General features: G+C 36.8%; 1 protein-coding gene across 3 annotated transcripts in view; it reads left to right on the top strand.

Annotated features, from left to right (window-relative positions):
• Positions 1-25112, top strand: part of dennd2b (DENN domain containing 2B) — a 64081-nt gene that overhangs the window by 35699 nt on the left and 3270 nt on the right. For all 3 annotated transcript variants that reach the window (XM_079867182.1, XM_079867181.1, XM_079867183.1), the window contains 11 exons: positions 3093-3232; positions 3476-3691; positions 5701-5797; positions 5898-5942; positions 6523-6707; positions 8161-8270; positions 9265-9334; positions 11602-11679; positions 12158-12298; positions 12586-12734; positions 23004-23181. In XM_079867182.1, coding sequence (XP_079723308.1) covers positions 3093-3232; positions 3476-3691; positions 5701-5797; positions 5898-5942; positions 6523-6707; positions 8161-8270; positions 9265-9334; positions 11602-11679; positions 12158-12298; positions 12586-12734; positions 23004-23181 — 1409 coding nt within the window. The remainder of the gene's footprint in view (positions 1-3092; positions 3233-3475; positions 3692-5700; positions 5798-5897; positions 5943-6522; positions 6708-8160; positions 8271-9264; positions 9335-11601; positions 11680-12157; positions 12299-12585; positions 12735-23003; positions 23182-25112) is intronic.

Below are 25112 nucleotides of genomic sequence, written 5' to 3'. Positions count from 1 at the left end.
AATATGTAAATATGTACACTGTGTTTTCCTCCCTAACAAAATAGGCTAAACACAATAAAAATTATTGTTAATTGTAAGCTTTAATATTATAGAAATGTGTAATTAAGGCCTCCCCATATAGTTTACAGCATTAGCTAAGATGAGCTTTTTTATCCTTAAGAAATGTTTAATTATAATTTATTTAGGGCTGCAAGATTAATCGCAATTTACATGTAATCGCACTTAAATCGAGATGGCTTATCGCGATTTTGAAATCGAAAAGGCTGCGATTATTTTTTATGCGCAGCTTGTCATTGATGAACGGCTCTGTAAACACTGCTCCATCTGAAAGCACTGTGAGTTGAGTCACTCATAACGTGTATTTGAAACGCGTCAAACATCTTTTCAAGCATGAGAAGCATTTAAGAACCTCTTGTCCAACAAAAAACATTTAAAACATGCTTTTACTCCAAACTCACTCCATAACGACAGTTGAGCATCCTTCTGTGAGATGATGTGGCTTCTTACACAGAATAAGGCTGTAGTGTGTTTATTAGTCATGTTTAATCAATCAAATTGTTTCAATCTTTTGTTTATTCAATAGTATGATGCCCGATAGGGATTTCCTGGAATGATGTCCGTTATCATACTTCTGCGGCAGGGCATATTTGGCGTTTCTGCGTGAGAGCGCCCTCTGGCGTTCAGATGGAGCAGCATTTACTACCGATCAGCCGTGCTGCACTGACAAGCTGAGCATAAAATAATCGCAGCCTTTGCCAAATTGCGTGAGGTATCATTGCGATTAATCGTGCAGCCCTTAAACATATATACACATTTGTTAAAAAAAAAACAGTTTAATTAAAAAAAGAAAAAAGAAGCAATTTTGTGTTTAGTCTACCCCTCCCCCCTTGCTGTACCGAACCCGTACTTTAATACCTAGGTACGTACCGAACCGTCATGTTTGTGTACTGTTACACCCCTAGTCTTTACTGAGGGTCTTATAAGTAGCCATATTGCTGTGTGATTATTTTGAATAGACTCCCTTTCATTCCTGTTTTTTGGCTTTTCTTTCTGCTTGTTTACACGTCACAAAGCCATTTCATGTGATGGCCATTCCTCATTTCACATGACTGCATGGTGTTCTTCGGAAGACCGCAAAATGGTCATAAAATGGTTGCATCTGTTGCTTTTATTGGTAGTCTGATACTGACATTGTGTACTGCTCAGTAACTCATCAAGCACTCAACGTCCTCTCCTTTGAAAATCCTATTGTGTAAACAGAAGCACAGTATGTTTTAGTTAGGGGTGCCCGCTTTCTCTCTCCTTTTGTCTGTGTGTTTTGTGGAGCTCCTGTAAGTAGAGAAGTTGATTAGTACCCTCCTGTATGTGAGTGGTCAGGAAGGCATATCATTTCTCCAGCATGCTGTCATTACATTGCTTCGTTTAGGAGACTCACAGAGCACTCTGGGCAATATCTGGCCTGTCATTGTGCCTCTCAGCCTTAATGGCACTAGGGCAAATCTCAGCAGTACATTTCATGAGGTCAGGCTGTAGTTTGTTGTTTGTATGCTAGTTATTTGCCTTCTCTCAAGCTATTCACAAGAAGTTACACTATGATTATTATGCTCAAGTTCACTTAGTAGCACTTTTGGCATGTCATGAATTTTTTTCTTGCGAAAGTGTTAATATGTACAGCATATTACAGAATGGTTGCAAAAGTGATAATGTTTTCTTCTACAAGATCCTACATGAACTGAGCAGATCTGATTCTGTAATACAGCTCCAGCTGCTCTACAGAATTTCTTAGAGAATTTCTTATTACAGAAACGTCCTATCTTAGCCTTAAGTTATACTCTACCAAGATCCAGGTTTCTAACTGAAATCGGCATGATTACTACACAGATTAGATTAGGTGTTCTATGTTAGGATATTAATGTTATATGGCCCCTGTTGTGTATCTAGTGGAGGGAAACAGGGCAGAAAGATGTGCTATACCAATGTGTCACAACAAGATACACAATAGAAAAGTAGGGCAATGTTTTTTTTGGGATGTGCACAACTGCTATTACATCATATTGAAACTGGCAGCATTCAGACCTTTTGTTTCATTACACTGTCTTGACAGGCAGGAATTGGTGACATGGAAAGAATAACTAATTAGAAGATTTCATTATACTGACCTGGCACAAATTGATGCAATAATCAGATGTTATATGAACAACACAGTTATTTTAAAGGGATGCTGCTGTGAACATGTGCACAGACACACACACATACATTTATTCAGCAAGTATGCATTAAGTTGATCAAAAGTTAAAGACATTTACAATATTACCGAATATTTCTATTTCAAATGCTGTTCTTTCTATTCATCAAAGAATCCTGGAATGTATCATGGTTTCCACAAAAATATTAAGCATCACAACTGTTTTCATTTCATAGTGTATGTATATGTAATGGTAGTATGCTTCCACATTAGAGGTGAAATCTCTTGCAGACCCTATTCAGGTCACCCTGTCCTCGCTTCTCACCACCCATCTGTCTGCCAAAGGTTCTTGAAGGGGAAAGCAACATTTTATTTATATCCTTAGGTGAGCAAGTGATCCACCCTTTTACATGAGAAAACATGTTAGCAAAAAGAGAAATCATCCTCAACACATTTGGTTAAAGAAGCTGGATTCAAAATATTTATAATGTTTTTTGTTGTTATGGAGTCAGACTAGGGTTCTGGACTGTCTGCATTCTCTTATCTTGACTCATCTCTGGCCCTTATTTCAGGAGACAGAGTGCTGTCCAAAGGCTTATTTCCAACAGAAACTGTTTCTGGAGACAATGCACTTGAGTTTCAAGCCAGCAGTAAACCTCCATGAATAATCCTTTCCCACCACTCAATAGCTGCCCCGTTGGGTGCCTCCGGCTCCTTCTTTTCATGATCATCTTCCACCACCTTCCATAACCTCTGCCCACCCTTTCCCTATCAGTTTGCCTCTTTCCCACTCACTCCTTAAGAAAACATGTTACCTCGCTACCTTTTAAGTTGGCTCTTGGGCAGCTGGTGTTTGGTTTTAGTCTGAGTCGTGCTCTCTCTCTCTCCTCTGCTCTTCTACAAACAGAGAAAGAGAATCCATATGAGGATGTAGATCCATTGAGGAGATGTCTGGCCAGAAATTCCCGCCTGTTACCCGAGAGGTCTCGGGACTCACTCAACAGACTGTGGACCTCCCAGGACAGGAAGTCCATTACATCTCCCCAGGTAGTTTCCTTGGCTGTGTAAGATAGTGATGATAGCACCTGCTTTTCAATATGATTTTTATTTAAAATCAATGCTCTGTATTAATGCATTAATTCACCATATTATTAGTAATTTTAGTAATAATATGCCGAACATAATGTACTGTATTTTATGCGCTTTTTAAGTGCACAAATATCGAATTTACTATACGTTCCTTTTAGTTGTGCTAAAAGTTTCATTTCTTATCAACTTCCCTCTCACCAGCTGCCCTCTAAACCGAGTAGTCAGTCTCTGCGGCTGCCAGTTCCTGCTGACAGGAAGAGCCAGCGCCCATCCCGCTTGTCTAAGAGGCACAGCCATGATGACATGCTTCTGCTGCCTCAGCTTGGCATGCCTTCCTCCCCCTGTGGCCTATTAGATGACAGCCTGAACCCTGCCACTGATACCTTGGCCTCCCACAGGCAGAAACGAGTCCCCAAGGTAAACAATGAGGGTAGATTTGAGTGAAATGGAGTTGTTGTTTTTTTTCCATAATTCATTATGCTTTCCTTAAGGCAGGGATTCCCAACTATTTTTTTGTCAGCCAAACCCCTTTGACATACAGTATTTACTTGAAGTAACTGAGATTTGAAGTTAATATATTAATAATTTAACAACTTTCGCTTGTTCACAAAAAAAAGCTACATGACATTCAAGTAAATTCAAGGTTCTTGTTTTATTTTGAAATTATTTATTTATTTTAATTTTACATTTTTATTATTTAATTATTAGCTTTTCATCAACTGAAGAACCACATTTTGGGAAACCCTACTTTAAGGTGAATGAGAAATGGATTTCAAGATCCATATGCCTGGAATAAATAGGGAATACACAGACAAAAAGCAGTCTATGTAGCTGTCTTTGTATGCTGTGAATAGAGAGTATGCATTAACGTCACTTTCCTGCCAGAACACGCTCCCTCAGCTGGACTGAGTGGCAAAAGAGCCTGCTGCATGACTGGATTTAATAGGGGAAACTGCAAAAACGCAAGTAAAACAAACAATTAGCAGTTTTACACTAAAGGTTGGACTCGATATAGTGTTCCTTACATCTTACCAAAGATCCAGTGATCCATGGATATTGACATGTAGCAAGGAATCATGTTTCCTGGCATTCATATGTGCCTGATTTTGACGCCGGGGAAATAAATAAAGCAAAGTTGCCTGTGAAGGCTTTATATAAATACAATATAGGTAGGTCTAAATCCGCGTGATCACTATCATTTTATTTTTATTTAAAAACATCCAATTATGCAGAATATACAATGGTAAATATTTAATTAATGAGTTTTCAATACAATATATAACAATACAATATATAGGGTATGATTTTACCCCTAAATTAAGCATATTGACACAAAATGATAACTGCAAATCCACCTTTCGCTGCCTGGAGTCCAGTTGTTTCTTTGAATTGCAGTGATTATTTGCTTCTCTGTTCTGTAGCTTTCTGCAGTAAAATTATAACTCAGATTTCTTGTCAAATCTTGTTGTACAGTCGATCGCAAAGCTCTTTCCCGTTTTAGATGTGTTTTGTGTGTTTTTCGCGGCATTCACACTTAAAACCAATTCTGCTGCTCAGTCTTTTTGCCACTCAGTGGGCGTAACTGCAGTCACTCCGGCCGACGGTGACGTCACGCGCATACCCTCTATAGTAACACCTGACTATTAGCGTTACTATTATCCTGCTGGTACAAGCAAAAAACTAAAGTAAATAGACTGTATTTCATTTATGCATTTCTATGTCAACACTATCAATGCCGAAATAAATCTGCAGCAGTCAGGTGGTACAAGTAAGAGCTCTGTAATTTGTTTACATTCATTATTATTGTAATGTTATGTGCTTTGAGACATGAGGTAATAAGGCCACTTTGCAGACTCGTTCTTTGTGCGTTCATGTGTTTTGGAGGAGGCTGAAGGGAGGATGGGATCTCATGCTTTCAAAGCTAGCTTGCTATTGCTAGCCTCTCCGAAATTGCCTAACTACCTTTAAGAGTTAAAGTTGGCTCATCAGAACTAGGTGCAACACACCCATCAGCCTTACAGCTACCTTTCCCACTGCTCCTGTTTTTTTTTGTAGGGAACCAAACACAATTTTAATGCCCATAACCGTAATGTTTACATGCTGCAGAGTTTTAAAAGAAAAGCGAAAAACAGAGACTATGTTTTTTTTTGCTCAAGTTCACATATCACTCTCAAGAAAAATGCCCTGAAGGACTGATTTAGTTTTACTGTTTTTCCCTTTCCAGACATTTTACAAGTTGCTATAGAGTGGTCCCAGTGGCTTTTAGGAGCTCATTGATAGCTAAAATCAATATATTTTCCATCTGGACACAGCAGCCTCTTAAAATATTATTTGCAGAACTTAATAACATTCCAGGGTAAATGTGTACATAAGGGGCAGCTTGAAAGTCTTTTTCAATTTGTTCAAATGCATTTTCTCCCTGTCAGGTGGTGCAAAGAATAAACTCTATCTACTGTACAAAAAGAGGCAAGAAGAGACTAAAGAAGCTTTCACTTTCAAACATAGAAACTGCGTCTCTAAGAGGTAAAGATTTTACCATGATGTATGCTCTCAGAATGTCCAGACCAAAAAAACGTTGTCAGTTGACCCTTTGACATCAAAAACCTCTTTTCTCTGTTTGTAGATGACAACAGTGAAAGTGAAAGTGACTCCGATGACAGGTTCAAAGGTGAGGGATCAGCACATATGTCTGAGAAGGCAGTGTGTTTGAGTTGAGCGCTGCTCAGAGACTCTGTCCTTTGAGCAAATAACATTACATCACATGACCCTGTGATTTGTCACAAGTAAATGTCAAACCTGAGCAGTGTTATTTTACTTATTTATATATTAATCTAGTTTTTATTAATATTTTGAGTTGGCTTTTATTTTTTATATTTTCTGTTTTCATTTTAATTTGAGTTGTAATTTTTAGTAACTTCATTTGCTTTTATTATTTGTATTAGTTTTTTTTAATAATTATATTTTGTTTCTGTTTTATTTCAATTATCGAAAATTATTTTTATTAGTTTTAGTTTCAGTGAACAATTACAACACTGGACTTGAGCTTTAAATGAGAATGAGCTCCACACATGGTCTGTTAAGATTAGAAATCTCAAAAAATATCTTATTTCCAGACTGTTATTTAATGATAAATATGTAAGTGTTTTTTACATGAAAATCATATTGAAAATTACCATGTACACACAATATGCAAGCACTGTTATTTCACAATGTATATATTGTGATATCATGTGGATTTTTTTACACAGCCCACACTCAGAGGTTACTGAAGCTGCAGTCTATGCTGCGAAGTGCACCCAGTTACAGGACGCTGGAGCTGCAGTTGATCGAGTGGCAGGAAAGGGAGCTCTTTGAGTACTTTGTGGTGGTCTCCCTGAAGAAAAAGACCACCAAAAACTCATATACTCCAGAAGTCACCTACCAGTTCCCCAAGGTGAATATTCTCTGTAAAAAAGGGGCGACACTATGTTTGTTTTACATTTGCACAACATCTGATGCTTATCGACGTGTAGCTGAAGAGTGATGTACATCAGTGATATTTATCAACCTCCTTTAGGGTCAGTTCTCACAGAGTTGCTATCAAACAGTTTCTTGATAAAGCCTTGATGAGTAATTTTATGTAATCCTTACTGCTTTCTGAATGTCATTTATATTGAGTGTTTTTTATTTAGATGGTGGAATGTAGTTGTTTGGATATTTGATAACAGATGTGTACACTACTGTTCAAAAGTTTAGGGTCAGTAAGTTTTTAAAGAGATTAATGCTTTTATTCATTCATATTTTTTTAATCTAAGAATCTTGAAAAAAGAAATGTATTAGTTTCATTAATACTTTTATCAAAGAATCCTGAAAAAAGAAATGTATCAGTTTCCACAAAAATATCAAGCAGCTTAATAATAAGAAATGTTTCTTGAGCACCAAATCAGCATATTAGACTGAATTCTGAAGGATCATGTGACACTGAAGACTGGAGTAATGACTGCTTTGCCACGACATGAATAAATTACATTTTAAAATATATTAAGAAACATTTTACTTAAAGCCTTTATGTACTGTATAATGCATTATAAAGGTATTCATAATGTACATTATAATGTTTCTATACATGTATATGTGTTACATATACAGTACATAATATTATATATTTTCATAAATAATTCAACCAAAGTAAAAATGCATTATAATATTTGCAGATTCCTTGGTTCACAGGATATTGGTTGTTTGTCATGTGCTTTAATGCACAATACTTTCTAAAAGCATAAGATAATTATTATAATGTATTATAGCTGTGGTTTTAATTATTCAAGAGATTATAAGGTGCATTACAAGGCAAAATTAATGCATTAGAAATAATTTTCTAATGCATTGTATATAAAGGCTTTAAGAAAAGTGCTACCAGATATTCAAATATAAAGCAATTATTTAAATAGTTTTATTTAAATAACTTTTGAATGGTAGTTATGTATGCCATTAAATGCATCAGAGACAGTGTTGAAAATCCAGATGCTTTGAGCTCTTATCGTTGGGATGTATTGACAATAAGTGGCGTAAGCAGGAAATCGTTGCCATGGCAATCATGTTTAGTTACAGAGATAGGTTTTTAATTAGCTGAGATCTGCTTCAGTGATTGTTTTCTCTTGAGAGGCTGAAATATGTTGACATTCTGCCCAACAGAGGGTCAACCCCGTCATTGTGCTTTTAAACTAGAACAAAGGGCAGATGGTGGCATGGGTGGTGGTAGGAGTGGGGGATTGACCCCTTATGGGGTGGGAAAATATTCTGTACATACTTGACATAGTAATGAAGGTCTGAAGGGATATTATAAAGAGGCTGTGTAAATATATTAGATGGATTTCTTACCAGGTCTTTTCATCTAACCCTCACAGTTAGAGAGACTCACCAAACAGATGAGGGAAGCTGAACAGAGACTCAAGGCTATCCCACAATTCTGCTTCCCAGATGCCAAAGACTGGAGCCCTGTGTCTGAATACAACAGGTATCAGTTTCCTTGTATGTAGGAATGCACTGATATTAAAATTCTGGCTGATACTGATAAGCTGTTAATTACTATAATCACATTATGGTATGCAATATGAAATATGGATAACTATTAATGATGAGAAATTGTGGTATTACTGTACATTAAAGCTACACTGTGTAATTTTTTTAAGTTGATTCTTCGCAAAAAAACCCCACTTTGTTCTTTCAAAATGATATGTGCTCATTCATGTGTATTTACTTCCACCAACTAATCAAGTACTCACGTAAGCGTAGAATCTGCCATTCTGAATACATACGAGCGACTGCTCGAATGGCGGAAGCAATGTTGTGCCTCCATCTTGAAAATGCATTAGCCAAAGAGGGACATACCTGGAAATTCAAGCTTCGCCTTTCGTGCTTTTACACTCAGTGGCACCGTGACGAATGCGAGGGGGGGATTACTCGCGACTGCCGGCCACCGTAGGAGTTAAAACGCCCTCGGAATGGGAGGGGCTAGAAAGCAATATTCAGTTGGTAGTCATGTACAATTTCACCGCTAGATGGGAGAAAATCCTACACAGTGTAGCTTTAAGCATATTTCATTTTGGGGGGTGGGGGCTACCTTCAAGAACAATTTTCCAGAGATTTGTTGGAATGGTTACTTCCATCAAGATATGTACTCTTCATTACACTACATTATGAACAACATTATCCCACAATCAATTCATCAACTGAACTGAAACATTGCAATTTCAATTTAAACTTCCACAAGTATTCACAGTCAAATACCCCAGGTCATAAACGCTCAGTAATTTGAGTAAGTTCTTTGGTTTTTTGAAAACATCTCAGCTACCTGATAAAGTCTTCTGACCACAGGATACGCCTCAAAGGCAAAGTTTCCATCTCAAGAGCATTTCTTCTCAAGTGGTTTTTAAACACTTTTTCTTCTTATCACCTGATCTACATGTGGGTTTTGGGGACTAATGGTGGCTGTCTTTGATTTACTATAGTGAGACCTTCTCTTTTATGCTCACCGGAGAGGATGGCAGTAGACGCTTTGGCTATTGCAGACGGCTTCTGGTGAGTCTTTTTCTCATATTATGGATGCCTTTCTTGCTCCTTTTGTTTTTGATAGTATAACCATACGTATATTGTATATTGCATCACATGTATTTAAAGGCCAAGCATATGGATAGAGTTTTGGTCAGTCACTTAAGTAAGTATTTTGTTTGCTCTTTTTTTGTGCTCAAAGAGAAATAGATTCTCGTAAACGTGTCTCCGTTTTAATGAGAGTTTCTCAGGAGATGAATGGAAATGCAAATCATCAAAAGATGTCATTGTACCGTAAGAATCGGTCATATATTTGTGTGCTTTGGAGTTTTGTGCTGATTATTGTTTTTTAATGTTGTGGTGAACTGCATGTTTCATGGTTTTATTTGTGAATGTGCAGTTAAGAATGTGCTGCTTTTTCTGTACATTATTGTTATGAGTTATACATAAGTTTTGCATTAAAGTGCATGTTATTGGTTTTCTGTGGTTTGAGAATGAAATGTTAAAGCGTGTTCTGGAAATAAAAGAAGATAAATGTGTAGTTGATATTCTCTAGTAGTTGTTAATAATTTTAGCTGTTGCTTGTTCAGAACTTGCTTTTATAGATGTGACCTTGTGTTGTTCAGCTTTAGATTTTTTAGATTCGATTGGCTTCATTATTGGCTTGCGGGATTTCTTTAGCTTCTATTATTTCTCAGCTCGTCTTTTTGAGCATCTGAATGGCCCAGTGGAGAGAAGTGTTGACTGTGTTCCCTGCAGGGAGGAAGTCCAGGGGCTGGCATGAGGGCGGCATTCCTGAGGATTTGAACCCAGCTCTACATGCTTGAATTAATCATCCATTTGTAAAAAGTCAGCAGAGGAGAATTGCATACCTAATATGGACAAGAGGAATGAGATTCTTTGTGTCTGTGTGCTTTGAGAGACACTAACCTGGTTGGACTCCTAGAAAATAGCCAGACTTTCGATTGTTTAGTGAATTGCGTGTGACAACTCATTCGTTTTGTGGAACTGCACCTGTGCTGTGTTTACACTGGACATTCTGCATCCATTTTAGACTTGTACCATGCACTATTTCATGTGTTTAACTTCAGGTTATGAACTGAATACTAAAACAGAGTTCATAAAATTTTGAGTGGGATGACAATGTTTAAAGGGGGTGATTATTTTAATGATTCCATCCACACGTTTTAAAGAAAAGCTCTTAAAAAATCTATTTAAACAGCATGAAACTCTCATTTTAACTCCCTTAAATCTTTTTGATGTGGCTTTCAAGTTTTCAAGCTGCAATTTTGTGAACGGCAAAATTCTGTTCTCTCTCTCGATTTTAGTGGTGCTTGCTAAACCGACCATCACCATTGCTCATACTTATCAAGTCACACATCCCACAACGTTTGTAATACTGACATTAATGATATCTAAAATATGTGACATGTTGAGATGTCTGATATATATACTCTGTTGGTCAAAAGTTTGTGGTTAGCAAGTTGTTGATTAATGTGATCAACTTAAATTGATCAAAAGTGACAGAAAAGACTTTCTATTCATTAAAGAATCCTGAAAAAATCGATCATGTTTTCCACAAAAATATTAAGCAGCACAACTTTTTTCATCATTGATATTAACAATAAATAATTATTTGAGTACCAAATCAGCATATTAGAATGATTTCTGACGGATCACATGACACTGAAGACTGGGGTAATGGATGTAGAAGCTTTGCGATCACAGTGATAAATTACACTTTAAAATAGAAAACAGTTATTTAAAATTTCTAATAATATTTCTCAGTATTTCTATTTTTACTGTATTTTTGCTCAAATAGATGCAGCCTCTGTGAGCTTAAAATAATTATAAAAAATAATAATAATTTACACCCCAAACTTTTGAATGGTAGTGACAGTAGGTGATAAAACGCCATTTTGAATGATAGGTACAGTCGTGATAATACACGCGAATTAATCCTATATAATTGTGTTGAAGGACCCAAGCCATATCTAGGAACCAGCATATCATTAAGGCTTGTGGGTCACCCAAAAAACCCTAGCAACTGCATAGCCTAAAAAGTGATTTTCTAGCAATGCTCTGGCAACCATCCACAACACCCTAGTGTCATGATGGTGACTTCTGCAGGTGCAAGCACCACCAAAATCTGGTTTCTTCTCAAATTCAGCTCTCAAAGATTTGATTTAGTACCATACGTTTTACTGAAATCACCTGGATGCTTTTCATGTGTTGCATACCAGTTACTTCATGTGATGATTTAATTGTTTGTGTAATCTTTTCCCCTGCAACTACAGCCGAGTGGGAAAGGGCCTCGCCTTCCTGAAGTGTATTGTGTCATCAGTCGACTGGGCTGTTTCAACCTGTTTTCCAAGGTGAGCTCAGGCTTGTTCATACACACACACACACACCTCCACACTGTCTCTCTGGCTGTCACACATGGGCACAGCTGAAGTGAGGCTTGTGTTGGCATTGAGGTACATCCAACTTAGTAAATCTGTCTTTCTCCCTGGCCTATTAAACCACTGTTATTTCCTTCACTTCCACCTTCCACTCATGGGAAAGTAAGGTGGATCCAACCTTGGGTAATCATAATATTCAGTGGAAATCTGAACTGCATGTTTTCATCAATCTTGAAAAGAAAAAAAAGCGTATGTAGCCGATGAAAACCATGACTTGCTAGTGACAGGTTAGAATTCCAGAGACTTCCACACACAAATCTGAGAGGAAAAAAGAAAAACAGACCACATGAAATCGATCAATGTTGTTCTGTAGTGTATAAGTCTAGCAGTGTCAATGCCTGTTAGCACTGGTGTGTTCTCCATCAACTTATTCGGCTTTCATTTGTTACAGATCCTTGATGAAGTGGAGAGGAGGAGAGGGATCTCGGCTGCTCTGGTGTATCCTTTCATGAGGAGTGTGATGGAATCTCCTTTCCCAGCACCAGGCAAAACCATAAAAGTCAAAACCTTCCTGCCTGGAGCAGGAAATGAGGTTAGATCCTTCTCGCATATAATTTAGACTGCTTTGTTATCTGCTGTAGATTAGTACAGGTTTATTGAACACTTATTGAAGCAAATCTGAGATCTGAATCCTTATAGACTAAATTATATTAAAACTGACCCTATTTAGGGTTCAACAGTAAGGCCAGCAGTTTACATCTGTACTTTTCTTGCAACAGACATTATTAGCCAATAGTAATTAGCCAATAGTTTGCTATTTCCATTTTAACAGCATTTATATTGCTCCTTGTTTCAATGCAGTGTTTTATTTTTCCACAGGTGATTGAGTTACGGAGACCCATGGACTCCAGACTAGAGCATGTGGACTTTGAAAGTCTGTTCAACTGCCTGAGTGTACGACAGGTGGTACGTGTTTTTGCCTCTCTGTTGCTGGAACGAAGGGTCATCTTTGTGGCTGACAAGCTGAGGTGAGAAACCCTTGTGTTTTAGCTTAAGTGTCTGAGATATCATGTAACTGCAGTCTTTGAGCCAATGAATATGAACCGTCAAGTGTAGGCAGCATATCATCTCATGTAACACACTCTTCATTCCCATGAGAAAGTTCTTGCTTTTTCAGCCCAAACATGGTCAAACAGTCCTCCCAAATGAATCTGTGTTTCTAAGACAAGCTGACCACTGTGACAACAGCAGTCTGAGTGTGGCCTAACAGCAGATGTTCTCAATAACCTCTTCCTTCACTGATGTGCAGTGTCACTTCCAGTTTTCCGTCTGCTCATTCAGAGCCTGCAAAATAACATCTGCTACAAATAAAAGAATTTTATCTTTTTGGAGCATGGTTTTTCTCCTCCTGTTGGTGATTTTTGTTGCTGTAGTCTTTGTTTTTCAGACCTATTCCTTTCTCAGTTCTCAAGTTAGAAATTCAAGTTCAGTGATCATCACAATATAAGAGGACAAAGTTTAGGAAAGCATCATTCCATATTTGTCAGTGACCATGGGGATTCTGAATGGAATACCAATCATAGTATCGGTCTGAATGTTCCAACCAAATATCTGTCTTGCCATATCTGGGCAGAAAATAGTTGTTTTCAGGCCCAGTACAGTTTTGTCTGTCAGTGTCCATCCAGTGCGAATGGCAAATAGCAGCCTTCCACTGTGGTTTTGGTTAAAGGGTGACCCAACGGCTGCTCCATGCAGGCCACTGCTAAATTCATCAGAGGAGGCATATTTGACTACACCCTCTAACACTGGGCTTAACTCCCAGGAGTCCCCGCTGATCTAAATGCAGAAGTGGGTCAGGGCAGAGACAGGGCTTTGGTTCTGTTAGGGCCGTTATGGTCCCCGGAGGTTTCGGCACCCCCCTTCGAGCCTTCGTGCTTGGTCACGGAAGCTTGTGGCCGGGCATGGGGGGTCATTAGGGAGTAGGTTATTTGTGAAAGCTTAATCTCCACAAATCATCAGCCAGTTTAAACAAACAGCAGCGGGTGATGTGGGGTGGGCAGTTACTGTGAAGGAAGGAATGCACTTCCTGTGTGAGTGACTGCGCGTGTTTCTCTCCTTTAATCGGTAGCCATATTGTCACAGGGTGACGGATGTTACTTAGTTACAAAAGTTATTGGGACAAGCTCCTTTATTTGTAGTTTTTGGTTGATTAAGTCAATAAGTGCGTTTTGATGCACTTTAAAAACATAAATAATTTGTCTTTTTAAAATGACGTCAACACTTTAATCTGAATAAAATCATACCTGTATGGCTTTTTCGAAGTTGGACTAAAAACCTAGATTATGTCATTATAGCTTGGCTTCATCCAGCATGTATGCATGTTAATCCAGTCATTCTCAATCAGTGGGCCAGAACCCACTGCAAACTTCCAAGTGGGCCTCAATAACTCTAGCTTCTGTTTGTTCCCAAGTTTGTTCATAAAAAAAGATTAAAAACAAACATCTTTGTTATAATAATAATAATAATAATAATTAATTACATTTATATAGCGCTTTTCTCAGCACTCTATAGCCCTTTACATAGAAGGGGGAATCTCCTCAACCACCACTAATGTGCAGCATCCACCTGGATGATGCGACAGCAGCCATAGTGCGCCAGAACGCCCACCACAAACCAGTTTATAATTATAGCAGAAATACTAGGGGAAATATGTTACCTTAAATGGAGGGCCTTTGAGTCAAAAAGGTCGCAAACCACTGCATTAATCAGACTACAATTTGTCTCTGTGTTATCTGCTTGCAGTATACAGTGTGTGTGTGTGTGTGTGTATATATATATATATGTATGTATATGTATGTATGTATGTATATGTATGTATATATGTATTAGGGATGTAACAGTACACAAACAGGATGGTTCGGTACGTACTCTGTTTTGAAGTCATGGTTGGAGTCGGCACAGCAGGGAGGAGAAAGCTAAACATAAAAAAAATTTAATAAAAAAAAAGAAGCTATTTTAACAAACATGTCTCTGTGATTAAAATAAATAAATTATAATAAAAATTTTCTTAAGGATAAAAAAATCTCTCTTAGCGATTGCTGTAAACTAGCCTATGCTATGTCCCTATAGCCCTTACTTACACATTACTATAATATTAAAGAACAGAGCCCAAATTATTAAATTCAGTTGCTACTGTATTTATTTTTAGATATAATAATCAACGCTCAAATAATAAGGCATATTTTTTCAAGTAACTTCTAAATCTAATTATAAAGTTAATTTTCTACTCCAATTCATTTTTAAAATATAATCATTTACACAGTGGCTGTCATAAGTTGTTTTCATGACAAATTTATTTAAACATACATTAAATAATCAAGACACAACTAACAGGTAAAGTAAATATATTGAATAGGCTGATATAGTGCATATACGAAATGTAAGTTAATTTCTCTAGCGAACTAACCTGCTCTCGACACTTAATGCCTGAGGTAAATGTAATGCTACGTGAGATGTTATACATAGAGGTATAATACCAAATTTAATGATACAATGTTTAATAACTAAAAAAATATGCCGTTTTTTAAATTTCCTGAAAAAATAAATAATATAACATAATATTTCGATGAACGCCAGCTGCAAGATATAACTTTTGGGGGAAAATTTCGGTGGCGTTATATCACGCAAGTGCTTTAACAGCGTCAATACAATGCGAATGAACTGCTGGAAACATATTTCCGGTTAATTTGTGTCGATTGCGAGTGACGTCACAGGCACAGGAAGCGCTGGTGTCTGAGAGTGCAAGTGCAAGTCTGCAGCCAGACGCTAGAGGTGGGCGGATCGATCCTAAAATATCGATACTTCGATACTGACGTGGTATCGAAAAGGATCGATCCTCACATAAAAATATCGATCCAAATGTGTGTTTTTTTTACCAGTAATTTTTATTAATTTAGCACGCAATTCAGTGCGTAAAATAAGCTTCTAAGTGGAAAAATAAGCGAATGTTAGTGGATAATTGTGTAGGATAGAACTTTTTCTCCTAGTCATCTGGATACAAGACGAAACCAATCAATCACAGAGAGCGTTCGTTGCTGGTGCTTCGCTGAGCTCACAGGCACGTTTGGGAAACGAAGCCTTGCTTAGATGACAGAGAAACAATCGGGAGTTATTTTGCAATAAACAAAGCAAAAGTGTATATAACGGTTCAAAATGTTGAGGACAGTAAGATTTTTTTTAATGAAATTAATATTTTTATTCAACAAGGATCGATGCATTAAATTGATCAAAAGTGACAGTCAAGGGTTTTTCACTGTTAAAAAAATCTACTTCATATAAATGCTGTTCTTTCAACTTGGTTCATCAAATAATTCTGCATCATGGTTTCCACAAAAAAATATGAAACTGTTTTCAACATTGATAATAAGAAATGTTTTCTGAGCTGTAAATCAGCATATTAAAATTAATTATCATCATAACTGGAGTAATGATGCCGAAAATTACGCTTTGATCAATTGAATAAATTACAGTTTAGTATGACATAGAAAACAGATAGCCTATGTTAAACTGTAATATTACAGTTTTTACTGTATTTTTGATCAAATAAATGCAGAAGAGAATTAAAAATCTTACAGACCCCAAACTTTTGAACAGTAGGCTAGTGTACAATAGTACTTTTACTATAATTAGGGTAGTTTTGTAAAAGTCACTGACTAATAATTACAGGCGAGTTGAGAGCACAAATCACAAAATATTTAGTAGTCATGAAAACGTTTTCAGATTTAGCATATTAATGATGCATTCACCTCATAAATCATGACACACTGCTCTAGCACAGGAAAGTGCATACAAGTTCAAGTGCATGCTTTTAAAATTAAAAAGTATTGGTATCGGTATCGATATCGGCGATACTGGCCCTGTATTTACTTGGTATCGGATCGATACCAAAATTGGGAGTATCGCCCACCTCTACCAGACGCTATTGAGTCTTGTGGCAGGTCAAATTTACAGCAGGCATAAACCCGATTGTGCAGCTCTGTTGTTTTCTTCAAATGAAAGCCTGTTTTGGCTTTAGGCCCGTTTAGTTTTCTGATAATATAAATCACATATTAAAGTGTGGCAATAAATTAAATGTAACAACAACAATTATAATAATACTATTTACCAACAAAGTTGTTAGAGGTAAGTAAACTGTACTCTAATTATTTTATGATTGTATACTGTTTATATGGCAGAATAAATGATAATGTAATATAGGCTTTAGGGCTGCAACTAACGATTATTTTGATAATCGATTAATCGGACGATTATTTTTTCGATTAATCGGTTTATGTACTTATATTTTAGTTTTAGCCCTTTTTTCCCCAAGTAAATTATTAACAAAGGGTCTTTATCATTCAACAGAGACTTTTTAGAGATTTTAACCATTTTGCATTGTCATATCCTCATCAAAAACATACTTGGAGTTGTGTTTTATTATGTGTTAGTAATCCTTTGTCGAACTCTTCTGCAATCAAAACACTGACCCATAGGTAACTTACTCTAGCAAATTTCACAAAGGAGATTTCAAATGTTTTCACCATGGTAGTCCTTAGGGCTCCTAAAGTAAAGTAGTTTAACATCCCGAACAAAGCTTATTAAGGAATCTTGCAGAACATATTTTCACGAAGAATAAGAATAAAGAATACAGTTGCAGTAAATTGCATTTTATTTTATTTTTTCCTGTAAACACACAGCTTATACCTGGGAAACAGCTTTATAGCTTATGCTGTGAAATCAATCAGAAAGTTGAAAGTAGCTTTTTTTGGTAAATTTATGGTAAACTTTCGTTCCTACCAAAACATTAGTTCTGAGTAAAAATAATGAATTGCATAGTTTAACCATCATAGAGTTAAAGTGTATCATTTGCTTGTGACAAGTCCTGTCAGTTTAACAGAGAGCCCCGGCCGCGCGCGCGCGCACTCACCCAAGCGCTGTCTTGCTCTCTCTCTCTCCCTCGCGCATATTAATCAAAATCAATTGATACGATGGTGTCGGAAAAAAAAAACCTCTCCAGTGATGAAATGTTTTCTTTGTTGACAATTCTTGTGCGATATCCTAAACTGCCGAATGCTGCTTCGTTCGATTAGTTTCATCTTCCGCTTTTTTCTTTTTCTTTCTCGAGCTGCCATCTCGCTGAATGCTGCAGAGACGCTGTGCGGGAAGCACGTGACATAAAACAAGGCCAGCTATTGGCTATTCGCTACTTCTCCTGCTGTACTGGCTGAGTAAAACCTCCGGTGGATCATTACTGCCACACTTTGGTCACCGCAGATTTAAAATATGCACGAAATGAGCCGCTTACGGCAAATAAAAGTTATTTAGCAACTAATCGATGACTAAATTAGTTGACAACTATTTTAATAATCGATTAAATCGATTAGTTGTTTCAGCTCTAATAGGCTTATATATAAAAAATGCTAGTAGTTCTGTGCGCACCCTGAGATAAACTCCTGCAGGCGCCCCTGGCTTACTCCAAAACTGTGACGTCTGTACCGTACGGTTCGGGACGAATACATGTAGATAAATATGTATGTGTGTATAATATATTAAAAACAAAATCTGCGTATGTAAACGTACTTGTTGTTATTGACCTAGTCGATATGTGTTAAAATATAACCTTTGCCTTCTTCTCACATGGTACACCAATGGTTTAGTTCACATACATACGAATATTTGACTCAGAATAGCAAAGCATGTTATTTCTTTGAATCAGAGAAACAAAGGCAGTATGTTCTCTGTTGTCGTTCAAAGAGCGCTTTTCAAACCGCTCTTTTTGAATGGGTTTGAATCACACCCATTATCATAATAGATAGAGCTCTAGTTACAACATATTATGCTGTTAAGCCAAGTATTGACATTCCATGGGCTTGGCTCTGTTAAAAACAGGATAGGTGGATTGATGGGATTTGGTCCAGGCCTAGCTGTGTTGCCCAGCAACCTTAGGTGGATTATGGGCAGCGCTAGACTAAGGTAGAAAACTCTCCTTTCTCCCACATCAAGGGCATTGCTGCCGCTCTCATGGGAAAGGCCACTGCAATCCAATTCCAAAAAATGTGTGCCAACAGTGTATGATGTATGCTTCTGTAGCTTAACTAATATATTTGCTGCTTAGGATCTGACAGAAAGAAAACTCACTCCATGTTAGGCAATGCTTTCCTTGAGATTTCGTGCTCATTTGTATTTTAACCCTTTCCACACCGCGTAGACTCTTTGTGAAGCTTACCGTCCAATTTCTTGTGGCACAGAAAGTAATTGTTTTCGAATCACAAACTTTTCCATTAGCTGTGTGATTGTCTTGGGAGCTCCTCTGCCCAAACCAGACACTGATATTCAATCATGCTGCTGAGTGAGTCTCTGTGGGGGGAGAGCAGCTTTTATTGTTAATCACCCAATATTATATTAAAGAATAAGCAATAATTCATTCGTTTTTTTTAAGCATTAGTTTTAATTGTAATTGTTGCTACTGAAATTTCTGTGTAATGATATTAGCATTCTGTGTGGTTATAAAATGACAGGAAGGATCGAGTTAAAATCTCTGATGTGTTGTCTGGTTTTGTCGTTCCCAAATTACTTCCTTTTTCATGAGTACATTGTGTGTGCAAATTTAGGTGTAGCTGTAGACGTCTTCCTCTAGTAAGTGAATGTTGTCGTTGAATCAGAGCACAGAGAACCAGGTGGGAAAATGTTTTGTGTCCCAGACAAGTTAAAATGAAAAAGAGACGGAAACCCCTTTAGGCAAATGTAATACAGTATTGCTAAGTTGGCCAGAGACTTTTGTGTGGCTAGTTTCAGAAATAAACAAACCAAAAAAACATGAAGATTGAAAAGATAAAAAAAGATTTTGTTTAAATAAACTGGTCATTATACAATATGTGTCTAGCTGAATGTTTTAGGTATTTTCTTCTTCTCTTTTTTTCCATTTTTCTGTTTTTTTATTATCACAGGAATATGTTTCAATATATTGCATAATGGTGGAAAGAGAAACTTTACATCAACTTTTGCATAAACCTTGTGTTATTGCAGCCTTTTACATCCACACACCGCATTTCACCACTGGTTAAACATGCAGAAGCTCTCGTTAAATATATACATTTATTGTCAAGGCTCTTTTTCCAAAAGCCAGCCAGCCATCCAACATTACCATTATTTTTAGGAGTTATGAAAGATGCAATATTGTTTAGAATCTATTAAAGTCAGTTTGGATGGTTAAATGAAAGCATATGGTTTTTTGTTGTTGCTCTGATTAGAATCTTGAATTTTCACCCTTGAGCTGCTTCTGTTGCAAATTATTTTTTTAGGGCTAGCTCACATGGTTGTTGGTTTCCACTGGATCAGTGTGTTATGTTTAGTATCATTTATGAACTATTATAGTATTTATTAATAATTTGAAAATCAATGGTTATTTTAGTTTAAGTTTTTGTCATTTAATGTGCTGTTGTCATTTTTATTACATTTAGTTTTTAAGTCTTTCTATTTAGCTTTAATTTATTTTCATTTTAGTTTTAGTTATTTTAATACTGTTAAGTTTTTCATCTACTATTTATATTTGATTTTATTTTATTTCAACACTGATTTGTTAATCCTGTTGGTGTGTGTTCAAGGCAGTGTAAAAATGACAGTTTGGATTCCCACTCAACGTAAAAAAGTTGCCGTTTGATAGAGAATAGAGAAGTTGAATTACATTTTCAAATAGAAGCTTTTACATATTTAGAATCTTTGAGGGAAGTTTAAGTTCTCACCAAGAGCGATATTTATAAAGATGACCATAGCGATAACTATTTAAGCGTCCACACCAACGAACAATAATTATAACACTGTTTATTCTAAGCATGCGCTGCGCAGTTTGTCGTCTGTTGCTTAAAATGCCTGAGCTCTTTAAAGCGGAATGGATTCTTATTGGCTGTCAATGTATTTAGCGTTCATCAGCGGGTGAAAAAAAAGTGTTCTGAAAGGGAATCGGGATTCCAACGATATCATTCCTTTGTGCCATTGTTGTGGTGTGGATTCTGCTATTCTTTCATATTTAGAATGATTTTTAGAACTATATATTTATCACTATCATTATCGTTATAGTTATCGTCCTTGAATTGATCAGCATGAATTAATGGCCCGTTCACACCAAGTTCTCAAATTAACTTATAATAGTACAATATAAAATATAATATCCCTTATATCTTTTGTTCAGTTTAAGGGATAAGTGTAAAGTAAGTGTTCGATGGAAAGGATAGTTAATTTGGTTAGTGTGTTTGTAGACTGTTTTTGTGTGCATACCAGCTCTGTAGGACAGTCCGGGCCAGGCAAGAGTCAGTCACTACTAGCTAGCAGCAGTTTTCAACTCAACCCTCCATCCATGTTATTTGGTTCCTGGAAGATTTGGGCAGCATAGAACAGTGTTTGGACAGGTCTAAAGTTCTGTCTTCATCTTTTCCCATGAGTACTTGCCTCTGAGGCCTCAGTTATGCTGACATTCCAGGTATCAGCTATCAGAATCTGCCCGACTTGCCTGTGGCTAGGTTTTTAAAATCTGCTTCTCCCTGTTCCCAGTGTGAACATGCCAGAATGCAGGATGCAGACTCACACACACAGACATTCAGACTCCACCTAGAGTGTTTTTAAGCACAGGCCATGATATGTAATATTTTGATTTGATTAAAAATGCAAACTGATATTTGTCTCTCTTCTGAAAACACAAATGAGCAGGATTGGAGCTGCAATTATGTTTAGTTTACTGTCAGCATACCAAATTTTATCACTGGGTTCAGTCCTGATCCTCTTTAATTCATGGCTGGAGTCAGTGTGTTTCTGATGGTTTATTTTCTCGGCCTCTGTATATGTGGGCTTGTGTGGTGGATGGGACAGAAAGAGATGAGAGCGAGAGAAAGGAGGGTCAGCCACTATCAACAAGCTTGGGACCGTGAGAAGGCCACTATGGTATTTGTGACTTTGCGCTTAGCCTTAGCTGTAACATCTCATGGCTGCTTTAATGTCACAGAGTAATTTAAGGCTCTGAGGAGCGTGATTTGCTATTGGATGTTTTGAATGAGAACGAGCGTGTGTGGTTACAGTGTGGTAGCCCATCATGATATCATCTTTACCGTATCCCCCTGAAGATACGAAGGTTTACATGCAGCCTGTTCCACTTACAATGGGTAATGTAGTATTGTAGATGAGGCAGCCTACCATTTGAATACAAGCTATACACACACACACAAAAGAACAGCGATTTGCTGATTGTCTTGTGGGAACATTTTATCCCTTGTGTTGGAACATTTCTATTGATTTACTGGTAATGTTTTGACAGCTGTAATGTAATGACAATTTGCATTTTTTCCCTCTGCTTGTTTCTTCTTATTTTCTATGGTAATGTTGGACACTTTAGAATGTTTAGCCTCTCCCCTTCCGCTACCTGGGGAACTCTGCGACCTTTGATTGCATAAAGCTAGCAGCAACACGTCATGTCATTTTCTTCGCCTTGCAAATTCATGTACACTACCATTCAAAAGTTTGGGGTCCTAAGAATTTTTTATGTTTTTGAAAGAAGTCTCATATGCTCACAAACAAAGGCTGCTCAAAAAAACTGTACAAGCAGTAATATTGTGAAATATTTTTACAATTTAAAATAAAATTGAATATATTTGAATTGTGAATTGTTTTCTATTTGAATATATTTTAAAATTTTAATTTATTCCTACGAAGGCAAAGCTGAACTTTTTCAGTGTTCCTTCAGAAATCATTCTAATATGTTGATAATGCTGCTTAAGAATTTTTTTTTTCAAGATTTGTAAAATTGATTTTAAAAATGTTATGAGGACAGTATTTATTTGAAATAGCAATCTTTTGTAACTTTATAAATGTTTTACTGATACTTTTGATCAGTTTAATGCATCCTTGCTGCAGAGAAGTATTACATTTAGAAAAAAAAAATTCTTACTGACACCAAACACCCAAAAAGAGCAGAATATGTAGTGTTTAATGTAAGTGCAAAGGTAAAGTACAGTGATTACCTTTTTTTTCTGATTGTCTTGAATGCCACTGGCACAATGTGAATAATATTACAGGAGTCTATTGAATGCCACTGGATATTTTCTTTTGTTGCTCTCATAATCACAGATTCCTTTGTCCCTTCGCAAAAGCCAAAATAAACCTGGAAAATCTGGGCTCAAGATACTTTTTCCAGTACAGGATTTGCTAAGAAAGTGTGTGAGATTTTGTAAAAGCTTGTTGATTGACTGTGTGCTTTTTCTCTTTCCCCACAGTACTCTTTCCAGCTGTGTTCATGCGGTGGTGGCTTTGCTCTACCCATTCTCTTGGCAGCACACCTTCATCCCTGTGCTACCCACTTCCATGGTGGACATTGTCTGCTGTCCCACACCTTTCCTAGTGGGCATTCTGTCCAGCTCACTGCCAAAGCTCAAGGAACTACCCGTGGAGGAGGTGCGGACACTATCCAACATTGATATGTCATGTCAAACATTGCAACAGCTATGGTGTTGTCACCCATCTTGTTTGTTGTAATAGGATACTTTGTCAAGTGTGTACAACATGTGCTTTGCTGTGTACCAGCCTAAATGAAACCGGTTTGTCTGAAAAACTGTCGTTAGATTCAGGGCGATAACTCATGCAGTTTGTGCCCAAATAAATATATTCATATTAGGGCTGCACGATATATAAAAATAAAATTGATATCACAGCATGGCTTAGTGCTATCGTCAAATCACGCAGTGCATTTTTCCCCCCGTTAACCCTCCCAAATAAAAGCATAATATAGATAATCTTGATAATATTGATAATCTAGAGTTTAAAAATGTAGAAATTAAGATTGTAATTTTACAATAACATAAAATATTTTTTATCACTCACATTTACTTTTATTATTATTTTTTTTAAGTTACAATATATTTCTTTTTTGTGAAATATTTATTATTTTTATTTCATAATAATCAATAAAAGCATGATAATTATTTGTCATAAAACCAAAAGAGGTTTGAGTTGGTTGTATGAACAATTTTTTCAAAATTTTCCAAAATTGTTTAGCCCTAAAAAGATTTAACACTCAAGAAAAAAATATCTTAAAATAGAATGAAAAATTGTCAGTGTTTTTAAAAATTACTTTCTATGCAGATGCACTCCCTAACAAAATCACCCCACCGATTCATTCTTTCAAGATTCAGTCATTTTTCCTCACGTTTGGAGGTTATTATTCTGAGAGATGTTTCCCTGATCGTGACTTTGAATTCCTCTCAATATGGTCACATTGGCAGCTTTCCTTAACAGTTCAATTATGCTCTTACTCTAACAAGCTGGCTGAACATTGAACCCTTATGCTTTCCTTAAGTGAATATGGAGCTAAAGTCATTTTCCCAGGTTCAGAAAGATGCTGGAATGATTGAGAAACATGCTAAGTACAATAACATGCCCAAAACACGGGCCAACTTGTGTGTATGAGCCTTTAATGTGGCGTCAGCTTCATAAGCCTAGCTCGGCATTCCTGGCCAGGCTGTTGCCTTCTCCCCTCTAAACTTTCCCAACCGGGAGAGTGTTGTTGTTCCCAGCTGCCCATAGGACAGTGCCAGCTACTGAGTCTTTGGCATTTAGTGCGTTTGGCAGGAGTCGTCTTCAGTACTTTTTTTAAATTGCACTTTGGACATAAGTGCACTTGTAATGGCCATAAGGGGTGACCGTTTGCAGGGAAAACATCTGGAAGCACACCAATTTGTGGTGCTTGTCATTTTTAACACTGCGTTTTTAAATGGGTGTCAGGCTCCATCTGTTGTGGATCAACTTCTGGAAATGTTGTGACTCCCAAAACAACTGAATGCAGTGTAATTAAACAGAATGATGCTACTCATTGTTTCAGCCAGTTGAGATTAGGGATGTGGAAGACTACTCGACTAAACGATACAGCTTCTGCTAGTCGACAAATACTAGTCGTTTACATAATTTTTTAATTATTTGCTCATTTATGTTTTGCTTTATATTTGTACAAAGGCTATGTTCAAATTAGTGTCATGTTACTGTTCAATTTTAAAAATGATACATTATTTTGGAAGGTGTATATCTGGAGCGAAGGTACACGTCAAGCTTTTCTTAGATTTTTGTCACCTGTCATGTGTACAGGTACTTTTTATACAGTGCTGGTCAGAATTATTTGCCCCCTTGGTAAATATGATCAAAGATGGCTGTAAAAAAATAAATCTGCTTTGTTTATCCTTTTAATATTTTATTTAAAAGAAAATGTAAAAATTTAACCTTTTATTGAAGTAAAAGAATTGAAAGTGGGGGGAAAATCACATTATGAAATTGGGAACAATTAATTGCCCCCTTTTATTAAATACTTTTTGCAACCTCCTTTTTCTGAGTCTTCT

This window comes from Squalius cephalus (genome assembly GCF_949319135.1).
Source record: "Squalius cephalus genome assembly, chromosome: 3".
NCBI lineage: Eukaryota > Metazoa > Chordata > Actinopteri > Cypriniformes > Leuciscidae > Squalius > Squalius cephalus.
Note: the sequence above shows the minus strand (reverse complement) of the source record. Positions and strands in the feature narration are given on the sequence as shown.